The following is a 14,080-nucleotide window of genomic DNA, read 5'->3' as shown; positions in this document are numbered from 1 at the left end:
TAGGGGGTCCGCGTGCCAGCCTGCATGGCCCTCAGGGAACATTCTCAGGAAGCTGGCAGGAGCGGGACCGGCTGTGGCCAGGAGGCGGGTGGATGACTATGGTCCAACAGGGAAAGCCAGGCCTGGGCTGTAGCCTCCATGATCTGGAAGCTTCTTTTTGCAGAGTGGGGAGAGGTATCCTCCAGGGAGAGCTGGGGGCACTGGGGATTCCTCTCTCCTGTGGTTGACTGGTTCTGGAAACCTTTCTTGGGGCTGGGGACAAAGGACTTTGACCAAGGCCTGGGGTTTCATTTGGAATGTGGGGTATTTTTGATGTTGCAGTCTGATTTTACTGAAGCAGGTTCAGTGGAGCAGGGTGGGGGGACAGGGGCTGGGGGTCGCCTCATCCAGTGTCTGGCCCTGGGGTAGGGTCACTGGAACCAAAGGGTGTGGCCAGCTCAGCTACGCTGCCGATGACAGCTGGGGCCCAGCTGCGCCAGGTGGGGTCCAGGAGGCAGGCAGCACTCTGAGCCCATAGCTGGGACTCATCTGAGTACCTTTCATTATCCGCAGACCATGAAGCTTCACTGCAGCCCGATTCCAGCTGGGAGCCTGGGTACCCTGGGGGCAGTGCCTCATCCTAGTGAGGGGAACAGGGTGGAGGAGACGGGGGACCAGGGCCCACACCAGAGGTCATGACAGAATGCTGAGCACCCGAACGCAAAGATAGCACCCCCGAAGTTCTTGGCGTGCTTGAGAGGCGGTGTGTGCTGTGTTTGCCAACAACACGTGTAGGAAGTGACAACATTTGTACAGAACACTAGGTAAAGAGAAGCTGGGAATTCCCTGGTGGTCCAGTGGTTAGGGCTCGGTGCTTTCACTGCAGGGCCCCGTGTCCAGTCCCTGGTTGGGGAACTAAGATCCCGCAAGCCACACGAGGTACGGCCAGGAAAAAAGAAAAAAAAAAGAGAGTAGCTGCTGGTGGCCAGAAGGACCCTGCCAGGATGCTCTGGTGGCCCCCCGAGGGCTGGGATGGGGAGCTCAGGTGAGGAGTGGTGTTTGGGAGCACAGCTTGCCCTTCTGCCACTCACCACCTCTAGACCTCAGTTTCTTCATCTCTGAAATGGGGACAGTATTAATCTTAGCACCTGCCTCATTGGGTTATCATGCAGGCTAAATGAATAAATTCATGAAAAGATCCTCGAAGTATGCCTGGCATGGAGCAAGCACTCAACTTGTGTAACTGTTACTAGATGTTTTGTCCAGTTTAACATGCCAGTGATTGTAAAAGGCACCTTGATTTCAGAGCTATTAAACCATGAAATAATCAGTCTTGGAACTGATGATAGATGGTGTCAGTTGGTGTTGATGATGAGGGGGTCAGGACAAAGGGGGCCTGCCTAAAGGGAAACCTGAGCCTGGGTCTGTGCCCACAAGCCAAGCAGGGCTCCATCTGACTCTGAGGCCCTTCAGGTCCCATGTCCTTGGGTCAGAGGATGGATGCGGTGCCAAGTCATCGAGGGCCTGGGTGAGATGAAGGTAGGGGGGCAGCATGGGGGTCCCAGCCGAGTGACCCGGCCCGAGGGGCTGGGGCTGGTGGAATCGCTGAACACCAAGTCCCACTGGGTCTGCTGGCCTGGGAGAAGGGGACGTTCTGCCTGTTGCGCTTGGACCTTGCGTAGGAGTGAGAGCCTCCCAGGGCCTTTGAAGAGGGAGTAGATGTCCCCCCCCCTTTTGTGCCGTTCCACACGAGACTCTCTGGTTATGTTAATATCCTCGTACTAGGAAGTAAGACTAACAACATACTTCTCTTAATTGTTTTACCATTATTAGTAACAACGTACTGGCCATTTACCTTATAACCAGTTAGGACCCTTCACTGTGTAGAGATCCCACCTTTGAGAACAATTGCTATGACAACGCCAGCGACCGAAGGAGTGTCTATGATTGTGCAAATTAGAGCCATCGTCATAGGTTATTGTGAGAGGGATTACTGTGAGCCGGGGTGGGTTGTTTAAAATGCATCACAGCACAGCGTATAGATGGTTGACTTGATAACATCTGACATTCATTCAACAAACATTTACTAGGTGTCTACTGTTGCCGAGCTCTGAGCATACCTGTAGGGACAGGCCTAGCAGTGATCATAGCAAGGATGGCAGAAACCCTCTGATGCCATCTTACTCAGCCCAGGAAAGCTATGAAGAGACCCCTGTCTTGTGCCCTGGTTTCTAACCTGGCTTCCCCATCTCCGTAACTGCTCATGTTAGCAAATGCTGTGAAGTGTCAGCCCCACTTGAATGCCAAACTGCCCTTATGTGTCCAGAGTATGTTTCGTTGCCCTTAATACACAAGATACCGTGCCAAGATCCAGATTCACCAAGCTCTGTTTCCAACCGTTTAAAAAACTTCTTACTATGGAAATTTTCAAATATACACAAAAGTAAGAGAGACGCGTGTAATGAAACTAATGGATCCAAACACATACTTCAGTAATTACTGATGTTCTTTCAAACTTGTTTTACTTTTCTTCTTCTAATATGTAATTTCACATGTAAATACTTCGTTATGTATCTCTAACAGATAAAGATGCCTTTTATTTACTACGACTAAAATACTATTGTCACTCCCAATAGAATTAACAATAATTCTTCAATATCATCTCCGTGTTCTATTTTCCCTGTTGCCTCAATTATGTAGTTTATTCATAGGGTCCGCACGTCACAGTTGGTTGATAGCTCTCTCAAGTATTTTTTAATCCATAATAGTTGCCCTCCTTTTCTTTCTGTACCATTAATTTGTTGTTAGAAATGGTATAATTTCCCTGTAAATTTCCCACATTCTGGTTTTGGCTTCCTCTATTCTCACGTGTTGTTTAACATATTTCTCTATGCTCTTGTGACCTTATATTTATAACTGAGGGTTTGATTAGCTTCATATTCTAGTCTTTATATAAAGAACTCTTTTAAGTCATGCCATGTGCTTCCTCTTGCCTCACATCAGAAGGCACTTTGTGTCTGGTTGTCCCACTTTGTTGATGCTAATTAAGGTTGTGGTTCTGTCAGCCTGATTTATCCATCATCAAGTTCGCTATCAATCTTACACCTAAGGATTTTAGTAGCCATTGATGATCATTACCTAGAGCTGTTATTTCATTTGGGGTGGTAAAATGGTATGTTCTCATTCTATCATTCCATCTTAATTTATTAGTCATTATTCCTCGCTAAAGAAGAACTTTGTCTCATCAAAGTTCAGTTACCTTATAATACAGTCTGTACAGACAAGGCAGAGTAATTGCTCGATTCTTTCATTTGTCATTTTTAAAAATAATAATTAGTTGTTGCCTTAGCAGTTAACATTCATATCAATCTTCAGATTAACCAATTTCCCCATATCTGGCCGTTGGACATTTCTTCAGATTTGTTCCTCTGTCACTTGACATCACTGGGAGCTTACTTGCATTCCGGCCTGATAAGAAGTCGCAGGCTGACTTTTACATTTCCTGCCTTGGAGCTGATTACTTACAGCTAGAAATGGTGTTTAGAGATCACAGTTTGAAAGCTAGTGATGCTCATTGCTACTGAGTTTATTACTTTGAAGCCTTCACAGAGGCAAAACTGGGACACACATTATCTTGAAAGAGAAAAATTAATCCTGAATTCATACTAATATTCTTATTCAAATTAGATTTCAGGGTTTTAATTTCACTTTATTTATTATTATTTTTAAAATATTTATTTATTTATTTAGCTGCACCGGGTCTTAGTTGCAGCACGCGGGATCTTCTTTGCGGCTTGTGGGATCTTTCGTTGCGGCATGCGAACTCTTAGTTGTGGCATGTGGGATCTATTTCCCTGACCAGGGAACGAACCCGGGCCCCCTGCATTGGGAGCACAGAGTCTTAGCCACTGGACCACCAGGGAAGTCCCTATTTCACTTTAAAATTTTATATTTATGTTTCTTTTCTCTAAAACAGAAAATCTTGATGCCTAAGGACATTAACTTATATATACTTTCTCTGGGTTTTGTTTGTTTGTTTCTTTGTTTTGTCCTTAGGATCTGTCTCACTTGGAATTTAGAGTCAAAATATTATGTGTTAAAGTAATTTGAAAAAATTCTTCCCTCCGTAGTTAAGCCATTAACCTGAAATACAGTTGTGTTTGCATGTTTTAGTTTATTTCCTGTTTTTAGGAATTGCTTTACTTCTCCTTTTGATATAATTTAAAAGTATGTAAAAATTCTAATTTATTTATTTATTTTTGCCATTGTAAATAGGTTCTGCTCAACATATTGTTTCTTCTAACTCAGTATTGTATCTATATATGAATTTTACACCCCCCAAGTTTACTAAATTCTCTTATTATTTGTAATCGGTTTTAATTTTTCTTAAAAAAATTTTTTCTTCCGGTTTTATTGAAGTATAATTGACATACTGCACTATGTAAACTGCACAGCATAATGATCTGACTTACATACATCATGAAATGATCATCACAAGTTTAGTGAACATCCAACATCTCATATAGACACAAAATTAAAGAAATAGAACATTTTCCCCTGTGAGGAGAACTCTTAGGATTTACTCTCTTAATAAGTTTCATTTGTAACATACAACAGTGTTCATTATATTTATCACATTGTACATTACATCCCTAGTACTTACTTATCTTACAACTGGAATTTGTACCTTTTGACTGCCTTCATCTAATTCCCACTCCCCCGCAATCCCTGCCTCTGGTAACCAAAAATCTGATCTCTCTTTCTATGAGTTTGTTTGTTTTCGTTTTTGAAGTATAGTTGATCTACAACAGTATTTTAGTTTTGTTACACAAGATAGTGATTCGATATTTCTATACATTTTTAAATGATCACCATGATAACTCTAGGTGTCATCTGTCACCATATAAAGATATTACATAGTTATTGACTATATTCCCCACAATGTCCATTTAATGTGTGTAACTCATTTATTTTGCAACTGGAAGTTTATACGCCTTAATATCCCTCACCTACTTCTTTCCTTCCCTCACTCCTCTCCCCTCAGGCAACTACCTGTTTGTTCTCTGTATCTATGATTGTTTCTGTTTTGTTATGTTTATTCATTTGTTTTGTTTTTTTTAGATTCCACTTATAAGTGAAATCATACACTTGTCTTTGTCTGACTTATTTCACTTAGCATAATACCCTCTAGGTCCATCCATGTTACCACAAATGGCAAGATTTCATTCTTTTTTATGGCTGAGTAATAATCCATTGTATATATACACCACCTCTTCTTTATCCATTCACCTACTGATGGGCATTTAGGTTGCTTCCATATCTTGGCTATTGTAAAAAATGCTGCAGTGAATACAGAGGTGCATATATCTTTTTGCATTAGTGTTTTTGGTTTCTTTGCATAAATACCCTGGAGCAGAATTGCTGGATCATATGGTAGTTCTATTTTTTATTTTTTGAGGAATCTCTGTACTGTTCTCCATAGTGGCTGCACCGATTTACATTCCCACCAACAGTGCACGAGGGTTCCCACATCCTCACCAGCAACTGTTATTTGTTGTCTTTTTGATAATAGCCAATAGGTGTGAGGTGGTAGCTCATTGTGGTTTTGATTTGCCTTTCTCTGATGATCAGTGATGTTGAGCATCTTTTCATGTGCCTGTTGCCCATCTGTATGTCTTCTTTGGAAACATGTCATTCAGATCTTTTGCCCATTTTAAAATTGGGTTGTTTGTGTGTGTGTGTGTGGTTTTTTCTGATGTTGAGTTGTATGAGTTCTTTGTATATTTTGGATATTAATCCCTTATCAGATATATCATTTGCAAATATCATTCTCCCATTCAGTAGGTGGCCTATTCATTGTGTTGATAGTTTCCTTCAGTGCGCAAAAGCTTTTTATTTTTTTATTTTTTAAATTTTTAAATTTATTTTTTATTGTTTTTCTTTTTTTGGCCATGCCGCGTGGCTTGTGGGGTCTTAGTTCCCCAACCAGGGCTTGAACCCGGGCCCTCGGCAGTGAAAGTGTGGAGTCCTACCACTGGACTACCAGGGAATTCCCCTGCAAAAGCTTTTTAATTTGAAGTGGTCCCATTTGTTTATTTTTGCTTTTGTTTCCCTGCCTGAAGAGACATATCCCCCCCAAAAATTAGTAAGACCAATGTTAATGGGCTTACTGCCTATGTTTTCTTCTAGGAGTTTCATGGTTTCAGGTCATACATTTAAGTCTTTAATCCATTTTGAATTTATTTTTGTGCCTGGTGTGAAAGAGTAGTCCAATTTGATTCATTTGCATGTAGATGTCCAGTTTTCCCAGCACTATTTTTTGAAGAGGGCTTCTTTTCCCCATTGTATATTCTTGCCTCCTTTTTGTAGATTAATTGCCCATATAAATGTGGGTTCATTTCTGGGGTCTCTATTCTGTTCCTTTGATCTATGTGTTTATTCTGGTGCCAGTACATTATTTGTAATAGATTTTTCATGAATTCTTTTGGGTTTTCCAGATAGATGATCATATCTTCAGGGAGGGATTCGTTTTATTTTGTTTCTTCCTTTGCAATCTTATGTCTCTAATTGCTTGTCGAATCATGTTGGTTAATGCCTACGATACAGAGTTTCTAGTAGAGAAGGCAGTGAACAGTGCAGTGAATGGTTGTGGTGAAGTGACTTTTTCCTGATTTTAGCAATTAAGTCTCTGGTGTTTCTTCAGAAGTAAGAGACTGGATGCTGCCTTTTTTTTTTTTTTAATTTATTTATTTTTGGCTGCGTTGGGTCTTCGTAGCTACGCGCGGGCTTTCTCTAGTTGCAGAGAGTGGGGCTACTCTTTGTTGCGGTGCGCGGGCTTCTCATTGAGGTAGCTTCTCTTGTTGCAGAGCGCGGGCTCTAGGCACTCGGGCTTCAGTAGTTGTGGCTCGCGGGCTCTAGAGCGCAGGCTCAGTAGTTGTGGCGCACGGGCTTAGTTGCTCTGCGGCATGTGGGATCTTCCTGGACCAGGGCTCGAACCTGTGTCCCCTGCATTGGCAGGCGGATTCTTAACCACTGCGTCACCAGGGAAGTCCCATGGATGCTGCCTTTTGAACTGATGTGGATGTGTGTGTTTATGTTAAGGAAATATCCATTGTTTCCTATTTTATTGTGGTTTTCAACTTTAATTGCTCTGATCTATTTACAGTTCTTGGTTTTCATTTTGAGGAACTAGGGTTTAGGATGTTTTGCTCATGTGAGTCTAAGCCAGTACGTGAAGTGACATTAGGTCTCCTGAGATGTAGCATTCACAGAATTGTGTTGCAGGTGCTTTTGAGGGACTAGTTCTAGTTTTCCGACTTGGGTTTAGAATCTTGGCTTTACCTGGGTATACATTTTATTTTCATGATATCAAGCTGGTTTTGGACAAAACAGGGAGAAAATGACATTTCATTTTTATGTCACATTGAAGGGAGCAGTTAATATGTGCTTTTGCATTTTTCAAGAACTCAGTGAACATTTCCTATGTGCTAGACCAGCAGGTTATTTTTAATCTTTTATTTGTGTTTTGAATACTCCTTAGTATTAAAATACTTAAGAGGCTGGTGAACAATTACCTCCCAGGATGACAGTGTCTCAGAGTCAGTAAACACCAGCACAGTGGTCAGACCTTTTTGCTCATCATCACTTTGAGCATGTCTCCTCTATAGAAGGAGCTCCAGTGCTCACATGTTCCAGTGAAGGCAGGACTTAGCTTGGGGGCTGGCTGGACCTCACTACACTATGCCTCTGGCTTCTTGCTCTCAGCGAGTTCCTCGCTAAATCCCACGTGGCATGACTGACTCCACTCAGCACTTTGTCCAGGAGGTACCTTCAAACAGAATTATATTTACGGAAACCCTTGGGCACTGTTGGTGAGAACGTAAATTGGTACAACTATGGAAAACAGTATGGAGGTTTCTCAAAAAATTAAAATAGAACTACTATAAGATCCAGCAGTCTCAATTCTGGGTACATAGCCAAAGGAAATAAACTGTTACCTTAAAGAGATATCTTCACTCTCGTGTTCATTGCAGCATTATACACAGTAACCAAGGTATGGAAACAACCTGTGTCCATCAACAGATGAGTAGATAAAGAAAATGTGGTGTATACATACAATGGAATATTAATTGGCCATAAAAAAGAAGGAAATCCTGTTATTTGCAACAACATGGATGAACATGGAAGACATTATGCTAAGTGAAATAGGACAGATCCAGAATAACAAATACTGCATGATCTCACTTACATATGGAATCTAAAAAAAAAAAGTTGAACTCATGGTAACAGAGTAGAATGGTAGTTAGCAGGGGCTGAGGGGTGGGGGCAAAGGGAAGATGTTGACCACAGGGTAGAAACTTTCTGTTATAAGATAAATAACTTCTGGAGACCTAATGTACAGCATTAGGTAATAATAATGTATTAGCATTAGGTAATAATAATTAGGTAATAATAATCAGCATTAGGTAATAATGTATTGTATACTTGAAAGATGCTAAAAAAACCCAATAACAAGTTTTTAAAAAGTGATGAACAAAAAAACAGGATTATATTCAGTTGTAACAAAAATAAATTTTATTTGTGGATCAAATCTGATGACATGTGTGGAGGGTTTTGAGAGAAAAAACTCACATGCAAAACCCTTGTCAAGCATTACAGAGGATACAATTATAATTATAACATGGCTGTCAAGAGCCGTCAAATGTTTCAGGGGACACAAGACACAAAAGCCTCTAACCTGATGCCCAGTGTGATCAGAATGGACAGGGCGTTTCCTGGTGAACGTTTGAACTAGGTCTTAGAGTATCAGCTTGGGAAGCACTGTTTCTTAGGTTTTCCAGAAACTAAATAGAACCATCTACCCCATATTTATGAATTATTCATGCCAATAAACAATGCAGGCTCATACACTCTGTTCATAAACATTAGATTTTCATCCATCCCCTGCTCCCACAGTGACTGTAATTTTAGATACGCCAAAAGGGACCAAAATCTGTGAAGGACTGAGTTTGCCTGTGACCCATGCACCCAACTGGATGCTCAGAGCTGCAGATGCTGGAATGTCGAGGTTGACCAGTTCTCCCAGACTGTATCCATATGCCTGCCTTCCTCAGAGGCAGGCATGGGATCCATTTAAGAACATATTTGGTGACACGGAAGAGGAGAATCAAAACCTCCCCCTCCCAAAATACCCTCAGGGACAAACTGACTCTTTTTTTATTTTTATTTATTTATTTATTTTTAAACCTCTTTATTGGAGTATAATCGCTTTACAGTGGTGTGACAAACTGACTCTTCAAACTGAAAGAGCAGGAGCAGCCTCCTTTGGTCTGTGGATTTGTGTCTGTGTCTGCAGCTTGATTCTGAGCTCTGTGGGGCTGTGTCTACGGTGGATTCACTTCTGCCCCTCCCCGCATTTCACTCTGGGGTCAGCCCAGCACCATCTGAGCAGAGTGAGTGCTCAGCCACTGCCTGTTAGGTGCAAAAGGCAGGAATGAATAACAATAGCTAGGGGCTTCCCTGGTGGCGCAGTGGTTAAGAATCCGCCTGCCAATGCAAGGGGCACAGGTTCGATCTCTGGTCTGGGAAGATCCCACATGCTGTGGAGCAGCTAAGCCTGTGCGCCACAACTACTGAGCCTGCACTCTAGAGCCCGCGAGCCACAACTACTGAGCCCGCGTGCCACAACTACTGAAGCCCACGTGCCTAGAGCCCGTGCTCTGCAACAAGAGAAGCCACCGCAATGAGAAGCCAGCGCACCGCAACGAAGAGTAGCCTCCCCTCACCGCAACTAGAGAAAGCCCGCACGTAGCAACAAAGACCCAATGCAGCCAAAAATAAATAAATTAAATAAATAAATTTATGAATAACGATAGCTAGTGCATGTGGTACTTACTCTGTGCCAAACACTTTATATTACACCTACAAAGTAGGTGCTATTATTATCAGGCCCATTTTGCAGGTGAGGGGACTGAAGCACAGAGAGTTTAGATCACACAGCCCATAAATGGCAGAACCACTTTGCACTGCATGGTCTGATTCAATTAGCCACGTTCTTAACCACGTCCGTCACTACCCCAATCTCTGCATGTTATGGGTTGGTAAAAGTGATAGGGCCAGTGGAGTACCTTGAGGGCAGAACCAAGGTAGCATCACATTTTGGCTAGCCCAGAGTGACTCACACTGGAACATTTTAGGTGTTAAAGGAAGTGGGTGGGTCATTTGCTGAAATGAAGAGAACACACATATGGGTCCAGGAATTAGCCCAAAGCTCTAACTTCAAGACTTGGGCTCAAAAACCAGCTCCTGGCCAATCTTTCAGATGATGACAATAAAGACAACTGTCAGATAGACTCAGAGGAGAAATTCTGGAAATTAATTGCCCTTAGGAATCTCATCAGGAAATGAGGTAACCAGTTAACTTGGGGACAAAGAGTAATTCCTGTAGGTATTTACTGTAGGCCATTGGCGACTTGGGAGGTGCATGTGCCGTGGCTCAGTCTTTGAGAAGCTCCTAGCGAAATGGGGAGATGCAGGTCCATCTTCTATCCAGATGCCAACTTAGGGTGGCTCATTAGTTGGCCATGGGCGGTCAGTCCCAGCTTGTGGAGGGCAGCTTGGCTTCCGCCATCGTGTGTCAGGCCAGTCGTGACCTGGAGAGGAGCATTCTGGTGAGACGGCTTCTGGATGGAGGAGCCAGCTCCCTTTTTGGCTGAGGGACCAGCCCCGGCTTTGCGTTTCTCGGGCACATCACGAGTGCCACGGTGAAGGGCACCAGAGGCCAGCTGAACAGCAGGGGCAATTGTTCCTTGTGGGGAGCTGCCACCTCCAGTGCCATGCTCCTGTTGAGCTTTGAGCAAGTTCCAGGTAATTAAGGGGATTGGGTTCTGAAGCCACTGTGACCGTCATCTTGCACATCCTTGCTGAGAGCTCCTGGCAGGTCCTATCACCTGCCGTCTTGGCAGCCAGACTAGCACTGCGGGCTGCTCCTGCCCTGGTGTCCAGTCTGCCTGGAGGGAACTGACAAGGGAGGGCACTCGGTGTATTTGGAAGTTCGTGTATATAGGGAGCTAATTACTCTCTTTAGAAATCTGCATTTGCCACCAATCACAGCTTTTGCGGTGCTGGGACTGTCATGGCAACTAAAAGCATATCTGAAAATAAAATGTCACTTTTCTTTTGCATTTCTAGTATAATGACACAGGAAACTTGTTTTTCCTTTTTAACTTAACATGATAACTAGAGACTCAAAGAGTATAGGTGTGTGTGCAGCACGTGTGGGTAAGTGGGCGCTGTAGTGTGTGTGAACATGTGAGTTGTGTGTGTGTGTGTGTGAGGGTGTGTATGGGTGCTCATGTTGACAGGGGTGGTGTGTGCAGCTGTGTGGCTGTGGGGTGAGTCCTTCTTGTGTGTGCGTCCGAGGTTAGGGGCTGAATTTGGGGTTGAGATCACACACAGGCTGTGAGTGTTTGAAGACTGGTCTGGAGGGTGTGTGTGACAGTGCTGGGGTTTGTGGTGTGTGTGTGCATGTGTGAGAGTGTGTTTGCGCCTGAAGACAAGTAGCGCTGGGGGAGGTGAGTCTGCAGACAAGTGCTAGTGCGTGGATGTGTTACACTCCCGTTTGGTGAGACAAGGCTTCTGGCTTTGGGAAGCTTTCTCTCTATAGGGTATCCCTGTGGTTCCAACCTTCGGGCGGTTCCAGCCCAATCACAGGAGATAGAAGCCCTCTTTTCGGGGAGGACCCAACTGTGTGCCTCAAACCTCGTAGAACCAGAGATCCTACAAATCAGGAGCACCCAGACACCATCTGGCCCAGCCCTGACCTAGATGATGGAGATTTCTGCTCAAGGTGGAAGGTGTAAAGCACACAGACAGTTTGTGGGTCTCTCATTCATGCATTCTACTAACTGACGCACGTTAGGCATAGGGCTGAACCTGTCCCGCTGGACCTGGGGTGGGGCTGACACTCAGTGCCCACCACATGTACACATTTACAACCATGGTCACATTTGCACACACCTCTCCAAGCCTTCATGCTTCCTAAAACCGTTTTCTGAGCCTCATCTCCTATGGGCTGGCTTCTCCAGGTGGACACTTCCCAGGCATGGAAATGTACCTCTGGTCAGAATCAAGAGGCTGCAAGGAAGCCCTTTCCCAGGATGCGAGGTGCAGAGGCTGAGCTGTGAGGGATGGAAGATGGGGATGGATGTTGCTGGGAGAGGCCACTGCCCACTGCCATGTGCAGACCTTCCCGCGGGCCAGCTTTCTCAGGCAAGGGCTCGATCCACAGTGTCCAGGGCTCGTTCAGTCCATCACCAGGATTCTTCAGTTAACCTCTCCGTACTTCACATCTCTGGAGATTCTTTGTTTTATTACTTTTTTTTTAAAACTTCAATCTGAAACCAAAGAGAAACCAATATCGAGTAAATGTTAGTTCAGTAAGTGTTTTGTTGATCACCGCTTATTCTCAGGTCATCCCTGCCTGGGCCCAGGTGACACACATGCATCTGAATGATTCCCTGCCTGGAGCTTTTCTCAGTGCAGTGCTGGGGGGAGAGAGAGATAGAGGCCATGGATGACAGCAGATGTAGGCACAGATGAGGGGTGCCTTAAGCCAGCCAAGTGCCTTAACCTAAGCAGAGTTGTAAAGGACGATAGAGGTTGACCCGATGTCAGGGGTGGGAAGAGAGAGGAAGTCACCACTCGGTGACATCAAGCCCACCCAGGGGCTCCACACATGTGGGAAGCAAGTCTGGACTCAAGTTGGTAAAGGGCCACGTCGTCTGGGACGCTCTTTGCTTTGTCTAAGGAAGTTAGGATGACGTTGCCCTGGGATGGCGAGCAGCGTCACAAGCTTAAGAGCTTTGGCAAGAGTCCTCTCCACTAGATAGATGGCTCTGCTAACTTCTCTGCCCCCCCCCCCACCCCCGCCGCCACATACACTTTGTTTCTGTGGCTCTGTTGGTGTCAACGGCAAGGAAACAAATTCTGCTGGCAAGGCGCTGGGCTTTCTTGCAGGTTGCAATCACACTGGCTGTTCTAGCTCCCTCCGCATAGCTTACACCACAGCAAAGCCCGCAGGAGCGGGAGTGGAAAAGAACCTGTAAATATGAAGGTCGGTTCCAAAGGCACATTATTGGTTTGTTGTGTAATACCCTCTGGTGACATCGAGGCCTTATTAGTAACTAAACGTCTGTCACAACCGCAATTATTTTTCTCGTGCCAGGATTGTGTTTCTACGATCGTCCTGTTTAAACGCGGAAGGGAGGGTGTGAGTTATTGAGGCAACTGACTCTGAGTAGATAACCACCGGCACTGTGAAGGCAGTAAGTTTCTGTCAACTCCTTGCAGAATCTCAGCCTCTCTGCTGACGTTCCCTTGGTGTGCTCACAAATCTCTCTGAGAACATCGCCCTGGACCCCCGATGCGGCTGCCTGAGCAACCTGGAGAGGGGAAGCCTGAGAACGAGCCAAAGGGGGGCAGAGGAGCCCCCGGAGGGGGAGAGGAGCCGCTGAGGACCCGGGCCCCCGACTTCCCCACTTGGCAAGTCTTCTCCCCCAAACCCCCGGAGAAACGAGCTTTCTTGAATGTTTGCTCAGGACTTGATTGTGTTCAGCCCGCAGGTAGGGGGTGGTGTGGGAGCTGGAAGCCTTTGTGGGGAGTGTCTGGGGACGGGACACCCGGGAGGGGTCCCAAGGGCATGCACGTCCCAGCTGGGCCAGAGATTTGACGATCTGTCTTGAGCCTGACAGCTATCCATTGATTTTATCTGAGATGCGTGCACAGGCAAGGGGATGGGTTTGAAAGCTGACTCTGTTAGGGACTGATGAGGTTGGAGGGGGTTGTTAGAAAAAAAAAAACCAAAAGATGCCATTTATAGTGTGTGTACTCTGTGGTGGCGTAGAAGCAGGAGCTCTGCATAGATAATTTCAATTAATCCTCACAATAACCCCATACGGGTGTTATTAACCCCATTTTTTTTTTACAGAAGAACAGTAGGACAACCAGTAAGCAACGTCACATAGGCCAGATCAAGCAGGCAAAGGTCAGCCCAGGACTCCTACCCATGTCTCTGAATGCAAAAACTTGTTCCTAACCATTA

The 14,080-nt window shown here is 44.8% G+C and overlaps 1 protein-coding gene across 11 annotated transcripts in view; it reads left to right on the top strand.

Annotated features, from left to right (window-relative positions):
• Nucleotides 1-14,080, top strand: part of CALN1 (calneuron 1) — a 491,684-nt gene that overhangs the window by 25,673 nt on the left and 451,931 nt on the right. For 3 of the 11 annotated variants that reach the window (XM_057529213.1, XM_057529215.1, XM_057529214.1), the window contains exon 2: nt 13,330-13,521. The exons of 7 other annotated variants lie outside the window; for them this stretch is intronic. In XM_057529213.1, coding sequence (XP_057385196.1) covers nt 13,403-13,521 — 119 coding nt within the window. In that variant the 5' untranslated portion in view covers nt 13,330-13,402. Of the gene's footprint in view, nt 1-13,329; nt 13,602-14,080 lie in introns of those variants that run through there. One more of the 11 variants, XM_057529218.1, reaches the window with a different exon arrangement.

Source organism: Balaenoptera acutorostrata, chromosome 15 (assembly GCF_949987535.1).
Source record: "Balaenoptera acutorostrata chromosome 15, mBalAcu1.1, whole genome shotgun sequence".
In the NCBI taxonomy this organism is placed as follows: Eukaryota; Metazoa; Chordata; class Mammalia; order Artiodactyla; family Balaenopteridae; genus Balaenoptera; species Balaenoptera acutorostrata.
This window is presented reverse-complemented; position numbering and strand designations above follow the sequence as displayed.